Source organism: Dermacentor andersoni, chromosome 7 (genome assembly GCF_023375885.2).
Source record: "Dermacentor andersoni chromosome 7, qqDerAnde1_hic_scaffold, whole genome shotgun sequence".
Classification (NCBI taxonomy): Eukaryota; Metazoa; Arthropoda; class Arachnida; order Ixodida; family Ixodidae; genus Dermacentor; species Dermacentor andersoni.
This window is the reverse complement of record NC_092820.1, coordinates 135,307,349-135,330,676: the sequence shown is the minus strand read 5'-3', so window position 1 is coordinate 135,330,676 and position 23,328 is coordinate 135,307,349. Positions and strand designations below refer to the sequence as shown.

The 23,328-nt window shown below is 45.6% G+C and overlaps 2 protein-coding genes across 5 annotated transcripts in view; one reads left to right on the top strand and one right to left on the bottom strand.

The window, feature by feature from the left end:
- The window catches only part of LOC129385601 (probable chitinase 2), a 198,438-nt gene that overhangs the window by 10,623 nt on the left and 164,487 nt on the right, over positions 1-23,328 (top strand). For 2 of the 4 annotated variants that reach the window (XM_055072352.2, XM_072289339.1), the window contains exons 2-7: positions 986-1,189; positions 5,910-6,166; positions 9,697-9,800; positions 11,225-11,342; positions 12,919-13,068; positions 14,815-14,937. In XM_055072352.2, the coding sequence (XP_054928327.1) occupies positions 986-1,189; positions 5,910-6,166; positions 9,697-9,800; positions 11,225-11,342; positions 12,919-13,068; positions 14,815-14,937 (956 nt within the window). Of the gene's footprint in view, positions 1-985; positions 1,194-5,909; positions 6,167-9,696; positions 9,801-11,224; positions 11,343-12,918; positions 13,069-14,814; positions 14,938-16,818; positions 22,830-23,328 lie in introns of those variants that run through there. The other 2 variants (XM_055072349.2, XM_055072351.2) reach the window with 2 other exon arrangements.
- The window catches only part of LOC126534580 (sulfotransferase 1A1-like), a 51,267-nt gene that overhangs the window by 20,456 nt on the left and 7,483 nt on the right, over positions 1-23,328 (bottom strand). The window lies entirely within an intron of this gene.

The window sequence follows — 23,328 nt, the reverse complement described above, 5'->3', positions numbered from 1 at the left end:
TTTTGTTCAAATGGAATCTGCCGATGCAGAGGTGCGCCAAAGACTTTGTTTCGAATAGATGAGTTAACTACTTCTTTTCTGTGCGAGGAACTTACTACAACAATGAACGCGTTGTCAGCCGCCAAGTATAATACTTTTTGTCTGGCTGCAGAATGAGGCACTTTTGGGGAATTCTGCAATGCGCATAGCGCTGTGAATACGCTTCCGCACATATGAACAAAGGTGCTTCTTAGAAAATATCTGTCGCGCCGCAATGACAAACAAAAGTGTGGCTACACTTTTCTTGCACGCAAAGGTCGTGGATATGTGGTTCCTTTTCTTCAGCGGAAAGTGCGCTCAACGTTGAACGAAGAACTCCAAGACATAATCGGAGACTTTTGGCTGTAGTTTGTAGGTTGGTGTTTGGTACCATGAGATACACTGCGTATAACAGGTACATGGCTTACATGGCTACATGGTACATAACAGGGCAATGGCTTAACCAATAAGCGCGTTATTAGAGGTTGCCATCAACACAATGCTGCAGCAATTATTTGAATATTCGCAGGAGCGGCTTTCTTGCTGAAACGTTTGTTAATAATGAGAATTAGTGCGAAAGTCTAGTTATGGCTTTCAGTGCCGCAAGGGAGCCCTGGTACTAGCAATTGTGAGCATCAGCACCAGCAGTTGGTTCTGGTTGATGCTAAATGGTTTCACGCCTTTCATAGAGCTATGCGTGTGCCTAAGTGCTCTTGTGGGTCAATCTGAGAGATTGTGATTTTTAAAATTCGAACCAGTATTGAAGCGGAGAATATTCACAACTGCGAAGCATAATGATATAATCAAGGCCTGGTATTACTTTATTAACCGTGTTTTGGTAACCTATGAACATTCTCGCAGTACTCGTGTCCTACCCTGGAAAGAACGATCGAATCAAAACGCATTTGGCGCGAAAGGTGAAACCAGACAAGGAATGGGTAATAAGGTCTGTCGTCTCGTTTTACAGGCACCGATGGCAAGGCTGTTGGCACCGGTGGCAAGACAGTTGTGTGCTACTGGCAGTCGTGGTCACACAAGAGGCCGGCACCACATACGTACACCGTCGACGACATCCCCGTTCATCTATGCACGCACGTGATCTACTCCTACGCCAAGTTAGATAACCGTACCAGTAGCCTGTACCTCGACAAAACATTTGACGCAGGGAAAGGTTTGTAAGTCAGGAGCCTTTTTCTATTCTCAGAAGTTTTCATGAACAAAAGTGTGCTGGGCGAACTTTGTTCTACGAGTAACGAATTTTAGGTTCGTTTACAGCACGAGCGCAAGAGTTCGTTGTGAACACTGCCGAATGGTGTTGGTCGCATATAGCTAAGAACTTATTCCTAGTCTAAGCAAAGAAGTTTGCGAATTTTCATAGCTCAGTAGCTATGACGTCGGGCTGTTGAACATGATCTCCAGAAATCGACCGGGAGGAAGTTTTATGCACTAACGCTCCTGTACCATGCAATTTAACGGTCCAGAAGTGTTTAAAACAAGCTCAGAGGCTTCCACAATGGCCGTATTAATGACTCACTGTGCCGTTTCGGGACGCTGAACCCCACCATTCTAATTTTTAACTTTGCAATGTTTCCGGAGCACCTCCCCCCTCTCTCCGCTTTTTTTCATAGCTTCATCTGCAGTAATATAATACGAGGCTGCACCAAATATTACTTTCGAGCACGGGGCTGAAAATATTGCTGAACAGATTTTGTTCCTGATTACCGCACTGTGAAAAGCATCAGTGTTCAGCGAGTGTTTCAAGTCACCAGCAAGGTTCGGGGCGCGGGTTCTTGCAACCATTTTAGGAATGTTAGCATCGCCAGAAACATGCACTGCTGCACTACAGGTAACTTAAATTTTTTTACACTATGTCGAATAAAATTTAGGAAGAATATTGTATACTCTCACTTAATGGAGGAAATTTTGACTCAAACATTTTTCTTCGCGTAACGTAGCCCTGCTAAGCGCTGATCGGTATGCACATCCGACTTTGTCTTCCCGAATCTTGATTGGCACTTGATGAGCACTATTATTCGTCAACAAGCGCGTCCTTTGCATGGCCGGGTGCGGTCGCGCGCGCGGTATATTAAAAGGGATCTGCAGATGGCTCGTATTTTGTTTGTGCACGTAGTGTTCTCGCCGCCCTTACGTTGAAACGATAGACCACACAAAAGTTACGTCGCTCGCTGCTGCTGCCGTGCTTGCTCATACCAGCGTTTTGACATCGAGTGTCCGCGCTCATCGATGGTGATGTGTTCATGTTTGGTTGCGCGCGCTGACACCATGCCTGTTAATTCAGTTAGCAAGTGTATTTTCCCAAGTTTATAAGGGCGACAGAACTACTTTCCTTAATTCGTATACCTGTTTACTAATTTGCTATCGCAATCGATGCTTCGCCTTTCGGGTCAAACTGAGACTTTTTGTACTTCACCTTGGTTAAACAGCGAAAGCTGTATATGACTAACCTACCCTAGTTTTTTCGGCGTCCAGCAACAGAAAAAAATTATCATGTGGGCCGATCTTGGTGATGTGCAAAAAGGGTCCAAGCTCAATGGCACATATCCCTATACCAAGTGGGATAAATTCCGTGAACTGCGCGAAGAAACGGCACTTGACTCCATATCGGATCTCAACGAATGGATCAGGTCGCCGAGCCGTGATGTGACTTCCACGGCGTACAACATGGCGGCACTTCAAAAGCAGCCATCGACGGATTCCCGCCTCCAGCACATGTGGGAAGCGCGCGAAAGCCTCACGCACAGGTGGCAGTGCCAACGTCACAAGAACAAGCTGCGACAGCGCATAGCGAAGCTCGAGAGGGAGATAGAGGCTCCCACCTCTACACTGGAACGTCAGCAGTGGGGCCAGATCTGCAACAGCCTCAACGGCTAACTGTGCTGCAGGAAGACATGGAACCTGCTGTGACACCTGCTGGATTCCGGCAACAACAAGTTGGCGGCACGCAATCAGCTGACGCAACTAATACACCAATACCCAGACACCGACGCGGTGCTGCTTGCAGAGCTCGCGAGCCCGTACATTAACACTTGGATACAGAGCGACACGCACATGCCACACTACATGGGAGCTCCCAATGAACATATGTATGCTGATATTTCAGGGGGAGAGGTCTGCGCTGGGCTGCACAAGCTGCGCACGACGTCAGCGCCGGGCCCCGACGGAGTTATGAATAAGGCGCTGCGTAACCTCGATCCGAAATCGGTGGGAGCAATAGGCGAATACATGAACAAGCGCTGGCGCTCCGGCCGTTCGCGTCCTGAGTGAAAACACTGACAGGTGGCGTTCATGCTAAAACCTTGCAAGAAACTGAACGTAGAGAATCTTCGCCCCATTACACTTACCTCTTGCTTAGGTAAGCTCATGTAGCATGTAATGCTCTGCCCCTTAAAAAACTTTGCAGAGGGACACGATCGCTCACCACCCACGATGCTCGGTTTTCAGGCACACTTGTCTACCCAGGATGTTCTCTTTCAATTGCACCCCGACCTCTTGCATCCAGACAGTGGTTCGAGCACGAAAGCTCTACTGAGCTTGGACGTCAATAAAGCTTTAGACAACGTGCTCCACGCGGCTTTGCTCAATAACTTCGCCGACTTACAACACGGCGAACGAACCTACAACTATATCAGGTTGTTTCTCACAGGCAGGACGGTGGAGCTTGTGGTCGATGACCTGCGCTCACCTGCAATCCGGCTCGGGAACAGAGGCACGCCGCAATTTGCAGTCTCGTCACCATTCTTATTCAACTTAGCAATGCGCACCCTGCCTCCGAAACTGAATAAAGTCCCGAGACTCAGACACATGTTATACGTCGATGACATCACGGTCTGGACGTGTTAAGGGTCGGAGGCACAGTTGAAGAAACGCTCCAACATGCCGCCGACATCATCGTGCAGCACGTGAACGAAGCGGGGCTAGAGTGCTCTCAGCACAGTCGGAGTTCCTCCTGACCTGACCACCCGAACGGAGCAAGCACAAGTCACCCCCACCTCACATCACGGTATGCATAAACCGGCAGTCAGTCATCCACGTCTAGCACATGCAAGTACTGGGAATGATACTGCAGCAGAACCGGCGGAACGGCATAACCATCGACCGGCTCCAGATGATGGTGAACCAGACCACGAGAATGTTACACAGACTGAGCGCGAGTAAACAAGGCATGAAAGAGAAGAACCTGCTCCAACTCATCCAGGCCTTTATCGTCAGTTATCTCACCTATGCACTACCGTACCTACAGTTACAGAAGACAGACCGAGCTCGCCTCGACTGCACTGTATGACACGCATACAAGGTAGCCCTCGGCTTACCAAGACACACATCCAGCGAGAAACTTCTTCAGCTGGGAGTTCACAACACTATCGAAGAACTAATTAAAGCACACGGCACATCACAGGTTGACTGTCTGCGAGGTTGCAAGACTGGCCGCGGGATCCTCGCTCGGATGGGCCTCAGAGCGTCCACGACGAGCAGTGACCCCGCCGCCATCCCACCACACAAAAGGGGCATGTTGTCATCAAACCGCTGCCTAAAAACACACTCGCCGGCCACCACGGCGGCAGAAGCTCGAGGGCCCAGGCCCTACACAAGACGTATGAGACCAACTCTATCGTGGCGTACGTCGACGCAGGCCAGCAATTAGATCGACCCCACACCTACGCCGTTTGCGCCTTTCCAGATCCAGGACTCAAGGTAAAGACAGCTTCTAGCTGTGTAAGTGCTACCCCCTCCCCCGCCGCCCTCCCCGATGCCTTCATCATCGGTGCCTTCGACATCGGTTGCCCTTTGATGTCGACCGTAGAGTTCCACATTACATTAAACATAAAGACCTTATGTCGTGTCTTTACCTGCACAATGTGTTCCTGAAGGCAAAAAAACAAACGGACGGATCCTTGCCTCCATTTCTACTGAGAACGGGCAATGGGAGCTCTCAGTACACAATTTGCGACATTATTTATCCGTAATTTTAGTGCCGCTACTGTGCTAGATACAAACCATAGACATGCCACTTTAAAATTTTGGGTACACTATTCAAAGCGCGTGTGTAGCTGTGAGAGACGTAGGCTGACCGAACTCCTTAGTCTCAAAATACGCGAACGACGAAACGTGAATACAAAGATAAAGCACAATGGGGACAACTGGGTACTGGTGAAACCAATGAAGTACACACTTGGTACTCATGGCTAAAAATTTTAAGGATGTCAAAAAACAGACGAAAGAACATTACGCACTGTCTCTCATCACCCTAATGACCACACCCAGCTTTCTTGACATTTTGTTTTCCGCAACATAGTCGAAATTGAAATAGAGTAAATAATTGCGTAGAGTTTGGATGTCATAGCTACGCGAAGAATTTTGTGGATAGCTCGCGATTTACCTCCTTTGAGGTTGCCGCAAGGTGTTCCCAGATGGCGCAACGTGTCTGTGTAAAGTTGAGTATTGCGCATGTGACGCGAGCGCCAATTACACGACGAAACAACGATTCGAGCATGATAGTGTGACGGCGATGCCTACGGCGACAGTGTGACTACGACGGTGACGACAGTTGCTTGATGTCGATGACACTTAAATGACGGCGACAACAACGACGACAACCACAAGGCTACCGCACGACGAGGCTGCATGAACGTGGCCCATACCTAAGGCTGGGAGCTGGAAGAATGTGTGTCTTTCTTTTTTTCTGACTTTGATCTGCGTCGTACAAAATTTGACTGTCGTAGCATTTCATTCTATTTGAGGCTTGCTTGCTGTTTTGCACTCGTCGTGGCTACTCTATATCGTCTCCTACTTCCTCTGCCTTTTCTGGCAAGGATATGATAGATATGCCGCGCTTCATAATCAACAAAGTGAACTATTAAGCATGTTTGCAGATGGATACATTCGATTCCTGGGCCTAAGAAAGAGAAACCCCAAAGTGAAGCTCCTACTTGCCCTGGGAGACCGGTACGGCAGCGACAATGCCGCCTGGCAGGAAGCCGTCCACGACCCGTCCAGGAGGTACCACGTCGTGACCATGGTCTACAGGCTGTTGAGGGAGTATAACTTTGACGGCGTTCACATCAACTGGGAGATAGCCAACGGCAATGAGGACAGCGGCACCGACAATGCATTCGTCAAGTTCGCTTGGGTAAGGGATTTAGGTGGGCCTTACGCATTGCCTTTCTTGCCGATGGTATAGCACAGTGACTGGAATGTGCGAAGTGATGTGGAAACTATTTCACAATGAAAAACTCTTCGGAGTAACGCAATATATGCAGCATTCTGGATATGGGACAGGGGCAAACAATTTATGTTACCCATACTGTCTACCTTTCCTCGAGGACCTCGAGGTTTGTTGCGCAAGAGAAAACGTACCATTACGAACGCCCAAACGAGCTGAAGTTCTGTTGGAAAGCGAGTAGGAATCTTTAAAAGAAGATATTTCGATCTGTCTAATTTCTTCTTAAAACGTGGTATCGACGACCCCGCCACAGTGACTACTGGAGGTAATGGCAATGCCATGCCGATAAAATTGCGACTGTAAGTGCGTCAGCTTCCCGCACGAATGACGATTTTGCGTGAAACACTGAAAGTAAGACCTAAAATTCTATCCTCGACTATATCTTTATCTGTTGCAAAAGTGATCAGATTTTTTTCTCCTAGTCACTTATATTCCCGCGTGTTTCCTACAGATGAAGTCTGTGTAGTCTGCGCTTTTCAAGTGCCGTCGATGCCGAACTTCAGGCACTTTTTGTGGTGGTCTGGCAGCTGGCACATTGTGGTAAGGAATGTCTACAGTGGTGTTTAGACCACGTCGTCGCGCGTTAGCAGCGAAAAAGCTTTTCTACATCAGTGACTACTAGAGTGACCCTCGAACACTTCCCAGAGCGCTACTCGCACTGTTGCACGTCGCCATGACAAGAGGGCACACTCGAGAACCCGTTGATGAAACACTCGCTTTTATATGCGCGATAGCAACGCCATCTTTTAACACGCGCTAACCGGAAATAAGGCTAACCTCATGCCGTAAAGAAAACTGGAAATATTGTTGCTAACCTTATGACGCAAGTTAAAGCAAGAAGTAGATAAAATACAATTTTACGCAATGCATCAATGATTCTGCGCAAAAATTTGATAAATCTCCCTGCACACGTTTCAGTTCATGTTACGGTACGCAGATTGTTTCACACTCTTTCACCGTAACGCGATGCCACATGTCATTTTTTCAACACTTTCAGAGTGAAATTGAATATGTAATTTATTGTATATGGGAAAAAAGCTTGCTTGTTTCCGTCAATACAGCACATAATTTTCTCATTCGCAACAAAATACAAAGACCTGGTCTTCGCGGCGGACAGTCACTTTAAGTCCTTTTAAAGACACTATCTTTTGATAGCGCAGGTAGAAAGGAGCCTTGACGCATGATGTCACAAACCATTCCCAATATGTGAAATGTTTCACACCGAAACTCAAGGAACCGGGGCCAATACAGCTCTACGGAAATGACGCAGAACCTAGAATTTTCAGAACCAGCGCACGCTTGCTTTGAAGTAGCTCCCTTCATGTCGGAGATGTAGCTCCGCGGTTCTCCTCTGGTCGTGAATAAGTATGCCGGGGGATGTGAAATATATTTGACATTTATGTAATTGTAAACATGGTGAAAACTGTCACTAGGTGGGAGTTTATTATTATGATACCTAGAGACACAAGCTGGCGTAAAAGAGGTTCATTGAGGAGTGGCACATACTCAGTGCCTCCTGTCCTGTAGCACTTACCCAGTGACACATACGCAGCGGTCCCAGTGGCCCCACTGGCACATTAGCCCACATACCCATTACAAAAAACTGGGTAGAACTGGACAAAAATGCCTCCCATTAGAATCGAAGACTGCACGTGCATTAGCAGCCATGCCCTGCATTAAAATAATTGCCCAAAGCGTTTAGCGCGCGTCTTAATTAGACTGAAGCTGTAGTGAAGAGCGCTCGTCATCGGCTGCTCTGCTTAGTATGCACGCGGAGGGATTTTCATACACAAGAAAGAACTGAGGAGTGGAAGTCATCTGTGCAGCTGTCCTGCCATGACGACCACCGTCTCCTATTCCACTGCTAATTTTATCACAAGCATTAGGAAATATTCTTGTTGACAAAAGTTCCTGGAGCGTGACCACATGCGTCACAATACTGCAGAAAGCGATGAGTGCGTTTGTGCCACTACGGAAGCCGACTGAACACCTTGGGAGAATGCTAAATTTTGCAGCGTAAGCTGTTGTGGGCTCAATCCAATGGGTGCTCAAGGTTTGTTGCCATACATCTTATCTGAAAATTGGCCATGAACCAGTAATTATGTTTTTGTGTCTTTTAGCTGTTCCAAATAGGTCAACAATAGCTGGTTCATGAAGGTCAGTTTCTGACGGTCAAGATGTGCGGTTTTATGGCAAGGGGTTAAAATGCGGTTCTCTATAATAACAAGGTAATTACTCGTAAGTTATTACGAAGGAGTAAATGATTGTCCCTTGCTGAACGCGAATTGTAAGCGCTCTAATGTGCTGGGTGGTGCGAAGTGAAATACTCACAGTAGCACCATCAAGAAAATTCCTTCTCTGAAGTGTCATCCGAAAAGCGGCAGATAAGAACTAGGACCACCCAGAAAATAACCAAAGATGACTCCAGAGATTGGAACCTAACATGAAATTTAGGCTACTACCGAAAATTCACCGCAGCTGTGCTCTTTCTGCAAAGGCTTAGGCTTGGGGTAGGCGTTTGAGAGTGGCTACGTGCATCAAAGCGGCAGGCGCACCGCGTCTGCAGACTTTGAACTGTGCCCTGTCTATGAGATTATTGTACACGTGCTGTGTGACTGTCCTCAGTGCGTGGAAGGGTGACATAAGTTGGGTAATGATCTTGCATGCCTTTACAGCCCGCTTTTGTCGGAGGACGTTATTTTAGACAATTAGCGAGACGGTATTTTAGGACCTGGGCACGGTCCAGTTTTCAGGCCATCCAGGGCTTACTTGACTTTATAAAAAGTACAAGACTGGACGGCACAGTTTAAGTAGTCCTACGTGCTTGTTATGCGCTACATTCTCCTCCTGTCTACATCGTCACCCATCATGCTCCTCTTTCTGCCGTATTTCTTTCCCTCTTTCCCTTCCCCCACAGCAGCACAGCTGGCTAGAGGAATGTTCGTCAGGCCGACCTCTCTGTGTTGCGTACCATTAAGCTTTTCTGTCCCTCCTTGCTATCGGAGGATGTATAAATGTGAAAAAACAAGCGGCAGGATGAAAATTCCAGTTGATAAGTAGTGTACTCAATCGAATGCTGTGCTGTGTGAAAGGAGCTCTATACCAAAATGTGAACGAGTAAGTTCAATGTAAAACAAGTCGATAATTCAGTCAATATTTAGGGAGAATATTCCTCTTCTTTTCACTGCAGGCTCAGGCGTTATCCTATCTGACGAGACTGCACATTCGAAACACTTTAGAATTAGTGCTTTGGTACTTTAGGATTAGTGCTTGCCACCCTTAATGCCAATAAAGGAGAGGGATTAAAAAGTTGAAAAGAGTAGTTAGGTGTGAGTATTCCGCTACGCGGTCATTCCAGTATAGGCTTAGTTTGTGGCCTTAATCAAGGGGGCTACACCTTCAAATGTTGAACTACGGGAATTTTTGTTTTTTTGCAGCAAATACAAAGGACCTTCAAGCGACACACCAATTTCATTATGAGCTGCGTCATCGTCCTGCCAAAACAGAAAGCCGTCTACAGCTTCCTGCCCGAGCTCGTTCCGTGAGTACAAAGGAGCATATATTCGATACGTACAGCGACTGCTATAAGGTTAACGCGTTAGTAAGATGCCATTATGCTCCGCGGATATACCACAACGTTTTCTTCGTAACGCCTTGTTCTTGGTTGACCACCCCCGGGCACACTCCCAGTTTTGATAAAATTTGGTGCGGCACCCTACCGGAGCGACCGCATCCCACACGATAGCTTAGGCAGTGAGCGTGCACCCCCCCCCCCTCCCCCCGAAATTGTAGAACCGAAAATACAGTTCTCTTGCTCTTTGGAGCCATATCGGCAGTGATTAGGTACCGGCTTTACGAGGTGGTCTTCTACGCGAGCATTAACCAGGCACAGTTCTGCTTATCTTTGGTGGTGGGACGAGAACTGGCGTTTTCAGCATGACATGGCTGGTGACGCCAGCGTGACCATGAGTACGGCTGGTTTTGCCAAAACTTAAGTGCTGGGAAGTTAATTATACGTATCATTGTTTGAACGGAAATCAATGGCTGTTGTGTAGATGGATTGAAATGGACTGAAAGATAAGATAGATAAAGGAAAGCATGCGCACATCCCTTCGAGAGAACCCGCCATACTGCAATACCTGCCCATTGTCTGCATGCCCTTGATGACGCGAATAAAACCCCTTGCGCAGAACGCCAATGTGAAGCAATTTACGGAAAGGCTTTCCTCCGATGTCGGACGTTTAGCCTGTCAAGCGAGCCCTGCAAAGTACTCATAACACAATTGTGAAATTTAGCTTAGAACTTGCTGAACATTATGCAGAAAGTCGCACCTACTTCCTCATGTATAGTAATAGGCTTATTTTGGCCATCAGACTTATTGTCAGATTTGAGAAATTCTGATAAAATAGGAATTCAAAATCTCCAAAACATCGAATTTTAGAAGTGTCACACAAAAGGGAAAATAAGACCTCAACTTTACCCTTATCGTTGAACTTACGATGGACATTCAACCTGTAGTGACTGTGCAAACAGGGTTGTGTTTCCCCTTGAATGCTCCTGTTCACTGTTCCATATCATGTGCTGGGTGCACTCTGGCTATCAGTTGTCACCCTAACTTAGTGATCACAAATGAGTAAGCAATCATGACTAAACGTACATATCGACTTCTCGCACTATATGAGACCTTGATTAATAAGCAGCAATAAAGAAATTAACGACACAGTATCTTCCAGGCACCTTGCCTAACATGAGTTACAGTGCCATATCGAATTCCTTTTTTAATTATTTAGTAGTCGCCGTGGGTGCCTGATAGGAAAGCGCTAGAATTCCTGAATGCGGTTTGGAAGCTTATTAGAATCTTCTTGTTAGAGCTTGCCATTGGGTATTTTTCACTTTGCGGATATAGTGGGGAATATTGGAGGATTCCCTTCATGGGGGTATTACAATGAGATAACATTGTTGCAGGTATGTCGACTTTTTCCACGCCAGCGTTCGGAGCGTATCAACTGGCATCATCGGCACGTCTAATAGCACGCACAGGAACAAAGGTGCATTGTCTACGCCTTTGTCACACACAGACATCGTAAGATAATTTGGCTTGTTTCATTGCTCATAGAGTGCATTGTGTTTGCTCTTTGATTTTCAGACTACTTAAAGGGGCCCTGAACCACCCCTCGGGCTGGGTGAAGTAACATAGTCCGAGGGTAGCATACGCTGTTGTGAACATCTCAGCCAAGTTCTGCTGCCGTACGCGATCCGTGGAGCTCGCAAGCGGAGCACGAACTCACATTTCTCTCAAATCCTCTCGTTTCGAAAACCACATGATCCTCGCTCTTTTCTGTGTGCTTTATTTTGTCATAAGGCACACTCCAATACGCGGCTGCTATTGGTCGCTGCGCTCGGCTACAGCGCGGCTGCCGCGAGGTGCCGCCACGAGTCCAGTGGCTAATAGCACTGCGGCTCTCTGTGGACAGCCACGTTTGGCTTACGTTCAGCGCGGCATAGGCTGCACCAAATCGGAAATTTGAACTGCGCGCCACGGTGACGTCTCCGCCGTAGCCTTCGCAGAGCAAGGCAATAAAGAAACTAACGGCAGCACGCACACTGGTGCTGCGCAGCGACCATTTTCTCCCTCCTTGCCTCGTGTCAACGAGAACCTAGCTGCGCTACTCCCCGCCCCCTTCACTCTTCGACTTATGCTTCCCTCTTCCTGTGTGCTTTTTCTTTTTCTTTTTTTTCTTTTTCGTTTCTTCTTTTTTCACTTACCTCCTTGCTCTACATACAAGGGACTCCGCCTTCCTCTTGCCGAGCATTGTTGCCAATAAGGCAGCTGTAAATCTGCCAAAGCGCCGACAGAAAGTCAATCACTGTCACAACTGTCCCTTTCGGTCTGATGTATCTGAGAACGACCGGGCATCCGCTCTGGTGTTTTCACTATCAGCGCCGAACTGCCATTTTCTTGTAAAGCCTGATGAAGATGGGTCCACCGGTGGAAACTGTTGAAATTAAATACTCGTTCTGTTTACCTTGTAGCACCACTCAAGTTCTTCACGTTTTAAAGGTAGCCTGAAGAATTCCTCTTTACCTACCACACATATATATATATATATATATACATATATATATATATATATATATATATATATATATATATATATTTATTTATTTATTTATATATATATAAAAGAGAGAGAGAGAGTGAAGTGAAACTACGGTCATCTTCTCCGGGGTCCTGTCAGCTGTACTTCGCTCCTCGAAGAGGCACCACGTATTTTGACTTAGCCCCTGAACAACACGTTGCAATGTGGGGAACGCGGCTCTAATCATGGGTCCAGACCCCATGAAAAACGTCTCTCGAAGTTCCATTCTCGGGGCTCGAAGTTCGCTCGAATCTTGAGCCTTCTAAGGAGCGTGGCGATGAAAATCACGATATAATTCCGTATATTAAGGTGAGTTTGTTGTTGAAGACAGCAATAATCTGTACGGTAATTTTACTAAATATTTTCAAAATAGAGCAAGATGCTTCCAGCATTCCTCAAAGTTATGCTGACCTTTTTTGATAACAAATAGATACAAGTGGAGAGGCGGAGGTGCGGCGTAATGATAACGGTTTGTGTCGTATTTGCCACTAAATCAACCCTCCTTTATTCCCGTTTCAGAGGCGTAGTCTACAATACCTATTGGGAGCCGGCTTGCCCCATGAAAAACTTCTCCTTGAAGTTCCATTCTCGGGGCTCGAAGTTCGCTCGAGTCTTGAGCCTTCTAAGGAGCATAACGATGAAAATCACGATATAATTCCGTATTTCAAGGTGAGTTTGTTGTTGAAGACAGCAATAATCTGTACGGTAATGTTACTAAAATATTTTCAAAATAGAGCTAGATGCTTCCAGCATTCCTCAAAGTTATGCTGACCTTTTTTTATAACAAATAGATACAAGTGAAGAGACGGAGGTGTAAAATATCTACGATTTCCCATCTTGATGTTCTAAAGCAAGATATAATAAAGTTTACAGTATTGATAAATCTGCTCTGATGCACAGTTCGATGACTAATAGCTCGTGCCTATCACTCTACTTAAATGGGGATGCATGTACAGCCTCTAACCTTGTGTCAAGGAGTCCTCTATATACACAATGAAAGATCAAAGCACAGTCTTATCGGAGATCACTTTAATATTACAGGCGCCACATTCTGCCTCGTTTTTCTACAAAACTTTTAACAAAATCTTTTCTAATATTCTGGTCAATAAGATGTATTTTAAGATATTTGCCCTTTGCTACACTTGGTTTAGCAGAACATAGTCGAAGTAGTCTCTTTACATAAATGGGCACTTAATTTGCCTACATCGTTTAATCGCTTGTGCTCATATGCATATTTAAAGTATTATGAGAACTCACAGAAAGGACATGTTTCATGTAGAGGAAAGCAGTGTGTAGTATTCGAAGTCCATGGATCAAGTTCTTTAGGAGTCATGAAAGATATGCTGCTACAATGTTTGCATCACCATATGACCGTGGAACCTCTCGTCCACGAAATTTGCTACTCGTGTATGTTTGTATTGAGGTGTAGAGGATAAGTTTTCTCGCTAAATCTAATGGTGCTAGGTAGTAAATAAGTATATTGTTTAAGACAGCTAAGCACTCATGCTTTAGAGAAACTTCACAAGAAACGCTCTATCAAACTGTTGATTGAAATGTCAATATTATGGCAGTGACTTTTGTATTGGCATTTGAAGAAAAGTATAGGAAGTGGTGTCTCGAAAGATCTGCAGTAGATGTGAAGGAGGAGCAGGAAGCAAGTAGCTTCCTGCACACACACACACACACGCACACACACACACACACACACACACACACGCACGTAAACGCTCTGCTATATATATATATATATATATATATATATATATATATATATATATATATATATATATATATATATATATATATATATATATAATTTGTAATTTCGACGCTGGTCGTATACTGTAAAGAAACAATGAAAGAAACGATACTGTCAACAAAACGAATGAAGACAATCGTTCCTCCAAAAATTTTAATACGAAAATTCAGGTGCTGTAAATACGTCCTGTGCGCTCAGAAGTAACAACGTATAATGCGGCACGCGAGTGCATTGCACTGTGTACAGCACCGTTGCCGAGTGTAACTGCTTTCTCTTTAGTATTTAGTGAAATGAATGACTTGGGCTGTTTATCGAACCGACTTACACGTCAAGTGAGAAAAGCGAACGTACACGCGAATTATTGTAATCTGTGCAACTAAGTTGATAAACAAAGGTGTTTATTTTAGAATTTCAGGGAAGCAACGAACAAAGCCGCTATAAAACATAACCGGCGATCAGCTTAGCTGTCGCCGACTCGCATTGCCGAAACCACTGTAATTCGCTTACGGCTGTGTACCTATCGAAAAAAATTAATAAGAACTGTGGCGCAGAGGCCGTCTTACATTTAATGTTGGCTCGATACTGCTTCATTGGCGCTTCATACTTTTTCTTTCTGCTTCTGCTACTACACAATCGTATTTGTGGCCCTTTTTTAGGTGTGCATGATGCTCCGCAGCGGAGCTCCTTCTAAGTGGGACGAACAAAGACTGTTGTCCTACTTACTTCTAGGGGACGGTCAGCGTGTATTTTATGACGACGCTGACAGCGTACGTCGAAAGGTAAGGAAGTCTGTTCGTAGGGCTCACGAGAACTTTCCGTCATTAGACAAAACTAGATTTGTTTAAAACGCTTGTTATGGAATAAGAGACTAATGTAGACTATTAGCCCTAAGTTCTGAAATGATATTTGTACCTTCAGTCTCGCGCTTTCAGAAGCACCGGCTCGTTTCAGCCCTTCAAGGCCTAGCTTCCACAGACTTGACATGATGCAGAATAAAAAAAGAAGAATCGTCGATGATTACGACACTACCTCACGCGAAATGAGCGCAGCTCTTCAGAAGCACCGGCTCGTTTCAGCCCTTCAAGGCCTAGCTTCCACAGACTTGACATGATGCAGAATAAAAAAAGAAGAATCGTCGATGATTACGACACTCCCTCACGCGAAATGAGCGCAGCTCTGTACGTGTTTTTTTTCTCTATATACTGAGACTGAGAGTTTAAGAGAGACATGTAGCAAAGTGGGTGATAGTCGAAAATCTGATCTGCGGGTCAAGGGCGTCGGCTTTTTTACATGGTTCTAGTGTAATCGCTGGTGTCCGCGTGGCTTCGAGAAAGTTCTGAAAAATTCGCGTCGCGCAATGAATGTACAAAAAGCTTTGGCGACAACAGAGAACAGATAGAACTATCGATAACACTAACTATCGATAGATGCAGGCGAGTCACGCGTCGTGCGTCAAGAGACAATTTTTAACATCTGCTAGCCGGCGCAAATCAGTGACCGTAGAAATATAAGAGTCATCGGCGAATAAACAACGGCGCGCGACTCTGGCGCCATCTCGTTGCGGTCGTCGCCACTTGAGCTGCCCTACCGCTTTTCTTCTAACGCCGTTCGCGATATTCTCTTCCTCCGCTCTCTGCCTCATGCTTCCGTTGCACGTTCTTTCTCCGCTTTCATCCTCGCGCAATCTTCGCTCTCGCCGCTTTAATCAATCCCGTTGCGCTTGGCGTTCGCTCTTTATTCCACTGCGCTCGTTTGCTCGGTTACGCCGGGAACGCCAAGGCTCGACGCAGGAACGGCCGCCTAGTAGCTGCGCACGAAAAAGAACGCGAACATTGCACGAACTACCATGGCAGACACAGGGCGAGCGCTTGTCTAGTGGCTACTATGTTATTTCGTGCCGTTTCTGTGTTCTTTTGCACTCTTGAGTCACGTCTGATATGCACGAATTAAACCCTCTGGAAGTCCTTTTCCGTACATTTACTTGACATTTAGCACCACACAGGTTCAAGCACCACATAATAATAGAAACGGGCTGCTTGCCTAGGTAAGCCTACACGTTGAAGTGACTCACATAGGAGTAGCGAGTCACTGTATTATTATGAATTAACCAGTAAAATACACAAAATCTTCGCGTACTATTTATTCCCGCTGTGCTGGTTTTTATTCAACTTGCCATGATTGTTTCTTATGTACAAGGCAGATAGCGGTAGCCGTGAGCCGGCTATTTTCTCAGAGCAGCTAGCTTGGAAAGGTTCTCAAGGTTTTTATATTCAACTTGAAAGGAACCAACACAACTTATCATTGCATAGAGATTTATTTTTAAATGAAAAGAAAGCTTTAGAACGTGACGGAAGATGTTGTATTTATACATATAGGATAAACTGTGGTGATTTATTTTCGAGTGCCACATGGCTACGTGCATTATAATATTGCTATGCTTAAGTTAGCATTTTCCTTGCGTCGACGTCCGACTTTCCGGATTATGAAAGTGCAAAGTTCGCGGGAAAGGTATTTTATCCCCGGGATTTTGCAAGCTTAATTTAATGCTATCAGGTGTAATCAAAGCAGAGACGTAACACTTAACGAAAGCATAAGAGGAATCAGATTGCAGGTCAGCGCCACAAATTCTCGAGTTTTACGCACAATATTTTTTATTGCAGGTGATTCTCGCAAGATCCACAGGAATCGGAGGGGTGGTTGCATGGGCAGTGGATGGGGATAACCAGGATGCAGCATACAAGCGCAAGAACGACCTGCTTAAAGGCATTGTCGAAGGCATGAATGTGGATATTAATTTGCCGGATATCACCACAATGCAAGCAGCACATGTAGAAATATCAGAAACATCATCAGTTCCGAATTTCTGGACGGAGATTGCAACTGATGGATTGAGAATCACTGTTGACCATACAGAGACAGAAGACTCACACACATCATTATCAGAAACATCATCGGTCTCAAGTTTCTGGAGCGAAAATGCCATGAAAAATGTGGGAACCACTGCTGATCATACAGTTACAGAAGGCTCGCACACATCGATATCAGGAACATCATCTGTCCCAAGTTTATGGAACGAGAACTCCACGAAAAATGCGGGAACCACGGTTGATCATACAGTTACAGAAGGCTCGTACAGATCGATATCAGAAACATCATCTCTTTCAAGTCTCTGGAGCAAGAACGCCACAGAACATGTGGGAACCACTGCGGATCATGCAGTTACAGAAGGCTCGTACACATCGATATCAGAAACATCATCGGTTCCAAGTCTCTGGAGCAAGAACGCCACAGAAGATGTGGGAACCACTGCGGATCATGCAGTTACGGAAGGCTTTTACACATCGATATCAGAAACATCATCTGTCCCAAGTTTCTGGAGCGAGAACGCCACGCAAAATGCGGAAACCACTGTTGATCATACAGTTACAGAAGGCTCGTACACATCGATATCAGAAACATCATCTGTTCCAAGTCTCTGGAACAAGAGTGCCACAGAAAATGTGGGAACCACTGCGGATCATGCAGTTACGGAAGGCTTGTACACATCGATATCAGAAACATCATCTGTTCCAAGTCTCTGGAGCAAGAACGCCACAGAACATGTGGGAACCACTGCGGATCATGCAGTTACAGAAGACTTGCACACATCGATATCAGAAACATCGTCTGTCCCAAGTTTCTGGAGCGAGAACGCCACAGAAAATGTGGGAACCACTGCGGATCATGCAGTTACAGAAGGCTCGTACACATCGATATCAGAAACATCATCTGTCTCAAGACTCTGGAATGAGAACGCCACAGAAAATGTGGTAACCACTGTTGATAATACGATTACAGAAGGCTCCTACACATCGATATCGGAAACATCGTCTGTCCCAAGTTTCTGGAGCGAGAACGCCTCAGAAAATGTGGTAACCACTGTTGATAATACGATTACAGAAGGCTCCTACACATCGATATCGGAAACATCATCTGTCCCAAGTTTCTGGAGCGAGAACGCCTCAGAAAATGTGGGAACCACTGCGGATCATGCAGTTACAGAAGGCTCGTACACATCGATAACAAAAACATCATCTGTTCCAAGTCTCTGGAGCAAGAACGCCACAGAAAATGTGGGAACCACTGCGGATCATGCAATTACGGAAGGCTTGAACACATCTATATCAGGAACATCATCTGTTCCAAGTCTCTGGAGCAAGAACGCCACAGAAGATGTGGGAACCACTGCGGATCATGCAGTTACGGAAGGCTTGTACACATCGATATCAGAAACATCATCTGTTCCAAGTCTCTGGAGCAAGAACGCCACAGAAAATGTGGGAAGCACTGCGGATCATGCAGTTACGGAAGGCTTGTACACATCATTATCAGAAACATCATCGGTCTCAAGTTTCTGGAGCGAAAATGCCATGAAAAATGTGGGAACCACTGCTGATCATACAGTTACAGAAGGCTCGCACACATCGATATCAGGAACATCATCTGTTCCAAGTCTCTGGAACAAGAGTGCCACAGAAAATGTGGGAACCACTGCGGATCATGCAGTTACGGAAGGCTTGTACACATCGATATCAGAAACATCATCTGTTCCAAGTCTCTGGAGCAAGAACGCCACAGAAAATGTGGGAACCACTGCAGATCATGCAGTTACAGAAGACTTGTACACATCGATATCAGAAACATCGTCTGTCCCAAGTTTCTGGAGCGAGAACGCCACAGAAAATGTGGGAACCACTGCGGATCATGCAGTTACAGAAGGCTCGTACACATCGATATCAGAAACGTCATCTGTCTCAAGACTCTGGAATGAGAACGCCACAGAAAATGTGGTAACCACTGTTGATAATACGATTACAGAAGGCTCCTACACATCGATATCGGAAACATCATCTGTCCCAAGTTTCTGGAGCGAGAACGCCTCAGAAAATGTGGTAACCACTGTTGATAATACGATTACAGAAGGCTCCTACACATCGATATCGGAAACATCATCTGTCCCAAGTTTCTGGAGCGAGAACGCCTCAGAAAATGTGGGAACCACTGCGGATCATGCAGTTACAGAAGGCTCGTACACATCGATAACAGAAACATCATCTGTTCCAAGTCTCTGGAGCAAGAACGCCACAGAAAATGGGGGAACCACTGCAGATCATGCAATTACGGAAGGCTTGAACACATCCATATCAGGAACATCATCTGTTCCAAGTCTCTGGAGCAAGAACGCCACAGAAGATGTGGGAACCACTGCGGATCATGCAGTTACGGAAGGCTTGTACACATCGATATCAGAAACATCTGTTCCAAGTCTCTGGAGCAAGAACGCCACAGAATATGTGGGAAGCACTGCGGATCATGCAGTTACGGAAGGCTTGTACACATCTATATCAGAAACATCATCTGTTCCAACACTCTGGAACGAGAACGCCACAGAAAATGTGGTAACCACTGTTGATAATACGGTTACAGAAGGCTCCTACACATCGATATCAGAAACATTATCTGTTCCAAGCCTCTGGAGCGAGAACGCCACAGAAAATGTGGGAACGACTACGGATCATGCAGTTACGGAAGGCTTTTACACATCGATATCAGAAACATCATCTGTCCCAAGTTTCTGGAGCGAGAACGCCACGCAAAATGTGGAAACCACTGTTGATCATACAGTTACAGAAGCCTCGTACACATCGATATCAGAAACATCATCTGTTCCAAGTCTCTGGAACAAGAGTGCCACAGAAAATGTGGGAACCACTGCGGATCATGCAGTTACGGAAGGCTTGTACACATCGATATCAGAAACATCATCTGTTCCAAGTCTCTGGAGGAAGAACGCCACAGAAAATGTGGGAACCACTGCGGATCATGCAGTTACGGAAGGCTTGAACACATCTATATCAGAAACATCATCTGTTCCAAGTCTCTGGAGCAAGAACGCCACAGAAGATGGGGGAACCAGTGCGGATCATGCAGTTACGGAAGGCTTGTACACATCGATATCAGAAACATCATCTGTTCCAATTCTCTGGAGCGAGAACGTCACGCAAAATGTGGAAACCACTGTTGATCATACAGTTACAGTAGGCTCGTACACATCGATATCAGAAACATCATCTGTTCCAAGTCTCTGGAACAAGAGCGCCACAGAAAATGTGGGAACCACTGCGGATCATGCAGTTACGGAAGGCTCGTACACATCGATATCAGAAACATCATCTGTTCCAAGTCTCTGGAGCAAGAACGCCACAGAAAATGTGGGAACCACTGCGGATCATGCAGTTACGGAAGGCTTTTACACATCGATATCAGAAACACCATCTGTCCCAAGTCTCTCGAGCAAGAACGCTAGAGAAAATGTGGGAACCACTGCGGATCATGCAGTTACAGAAGGCTTGTACACATCGATGTCAGAAACATCATCTGTTCCAAGTCTCTGGAGCAAGAACGCCACAGAAGATGTGCGAACGACTATGGATCATGCAGTTAGTGAAGGCTCTTACACTTCGATATCAGGAACATCATCTGTCCCAAGTTTCGTGAGCGAGAACGCAACAAAACATGTGGGAACCACTGTTGATTATACAGTTACGGAAGGCTCGTACACATCGATATCAGGAACATCATCTGTTCCAAGTCTCTGGAGCAAGAACGCCACAGAATATGTGGGAACCACTGCGGATCATGCAGTTACAGAAGGCTCGTACACATCGATATCAGAAACATCATCTGTCTCAAGTCTCTGGAACGAGAACGCCACAGAAAATGTGGTAACCACTGTTGATAATACGGTTACAGAAGGCTCCTACACATCGATATCAGAAACATCATCTGTTCCAAGCCTCTGGAGCGAGAACGCCACAGAAAATGTGGGAACGACTACGGATCATGCAGTTACAGAAGGCTCGTACACATCGATATCAGGAACATCATTTGTTCCAAGCCTCTGGAGCAAGAACGCCACAGAAAATGTGGTAAGCACTGTTGATAATACAGTTACGGAACGCTCGTACACATCAATATCAGAAACATCATCTGGGCCAAGTTTCTGGAGCGAGAACCCCACAAAAAATACGGGAACCACTGTTGATCATAATGTTGCAGAAGGCTCGTACACATCAATATCAGAAACATCATCTGTCTCAAGTCTCTGGAACGAGAACGCCACAGAAAATATGGTGACCAGTGTCGAGAATACGGTTACAGAAGGCTCCTACACATCGATATCAGAAACATCATCTGTCCCAAGTTTCTGGAGCGAGAACGCTACTGCAGAACTAGGAACCACTGCTGATCGTAGAGTTACAGAAGAGTCGTACACATCAATACCTGGAACATCGTCTGCCCCAAGTTTCTTGAGGGAGAACGCCACTGTAGATTTGGAAACCACTGCTAGTCATACAAATTCTGAAGACTCCTACACATCAATGTCAGAAACATCATCTGTCCCAAGTTTCTGGAGGGTGAACACCACTGAAAATTTGGGAATCACTTCTGATCATACAGTTAGAGAAGGCTCGTACACATCTATATCAGGAGCATCGTCCACCGAAAAATTGTGGATGGAGAACACCACTGAACAGTGGGGAAGCACTGCTGCTGAAACAGTTACCGAGGGCTCGTACACATCAATATCAGAATCATCGTCTCTTGGAATGCCCTGGACGCTGAACACGGCTGAAAAAACCGGCGCAGCTGTTGATCCCACATTTACGGAGCACCCGTATTTACCAAAAACGCAAGCAACCTCTGGCTCAAATTCGTTGATGGAGAACAGAACCGAAGAAACGGCAGCCACTGTTTATCAAACAAATTCAAAAAGGTCGTACTCACCAATAACAGAAACATCGTTTCTCGCTAATTCCTGGACGGAGAACACGACTGATGGAATTGGAATGACTGTTGATCGAATACTTAGTGGAGGCGTGTACCCGTCGATTTCAGAAACATCGTCCGTTCCGATCTCCTTGGAAAATCGAAAGGGGGAAATCGGAACGACTTCTATTGCAGGGCTAAGAAGTACACCTCCTACTTCCCAGAGGCGCACGGCTTTGTATACTGCTCCTACAACACAGAACGAACTGGTTGCGACTGTTGGATCGCAGACAGAATCGCCAAACGCTCTTCCCGTTTCCGGTTTAGATGTGGGGTTGGTGACCGCTCATGTCTTGATCACTCCTGAAAAGCAATGTGAAAACAAATCAGCGCGCACACTGCCCCATGAGTCGGATGGGGAATTTTATTACCGATGCTACCATGGAATGGCTCTGCTTCGTAAATGCACAAGAGGTCTGCTATTTAATTCTACCACTAGAGAATGCAGCAAGCCTTCTTCAAACGGCTATGATAGTGCACCAGCGAAAGCATCCCCGATGAGCCTGCACGTCCTCAAGCTCCTCAACAAAGTGGCGTCCGGTGAAGTGCGACTGGGTGACCAGGATAGAGTGGGCGTCGATGTGAACTTCAAGTTTAATGTCGGTGGAAATAAGTGACTGGCTGCTAGCTTGCTAAAATAAAGTCAATTTAAGGATTGTTAAGGGCGCCATAAGTTCACTGTAATGCTCGTTTTTAGCTGTTTATTGCACTAAAATAAGTAAGGTCACTTGCACCCACATGCTAGAATTTATAGTGAATAAATAGTTTCGAAATGTTCGAAATAAATTCTGCAGAGAACATGTTCCGTTGAAACGTTTTTTGATGGTCATGATCCGTTGAATTAACCGTTGTGTTAACATTTTTCTCCCATCGCAGTAACTTCATTTCCGTTTGGTTCCCTGCAACGTGTGTTTTGCAGCACGCTTTATAGCGTGAGCACTTGTTTAATGGGCAACACACTTGTTTAGAATGCATCGGGAAGCACGCGACACAGGTTCCTGAGACTCGCACAATGCAAACGCCTCAAGTATATTTATTTACTTATTTTAGAAAATACGGCCCATCTGAATGCCAGAATTTACGCCGGAGTGGGAGATACACGGATAGTAACAAAATGCTTAAGGGGACAGGGTAGGTCCTACGCTTGCCATGCATTTTAGGCTATGTTCGTGACCCTTTTTCTCATGGTCTGCTGGGGTTAGAGCATTAACCTTGGTGGCACTGTAATGAGAAATGTTAGGTAGTGTTACTGAACCAGAATAATTTTTTTAATGATTAGTTTGTTGTTTTCTTTTTTTTAC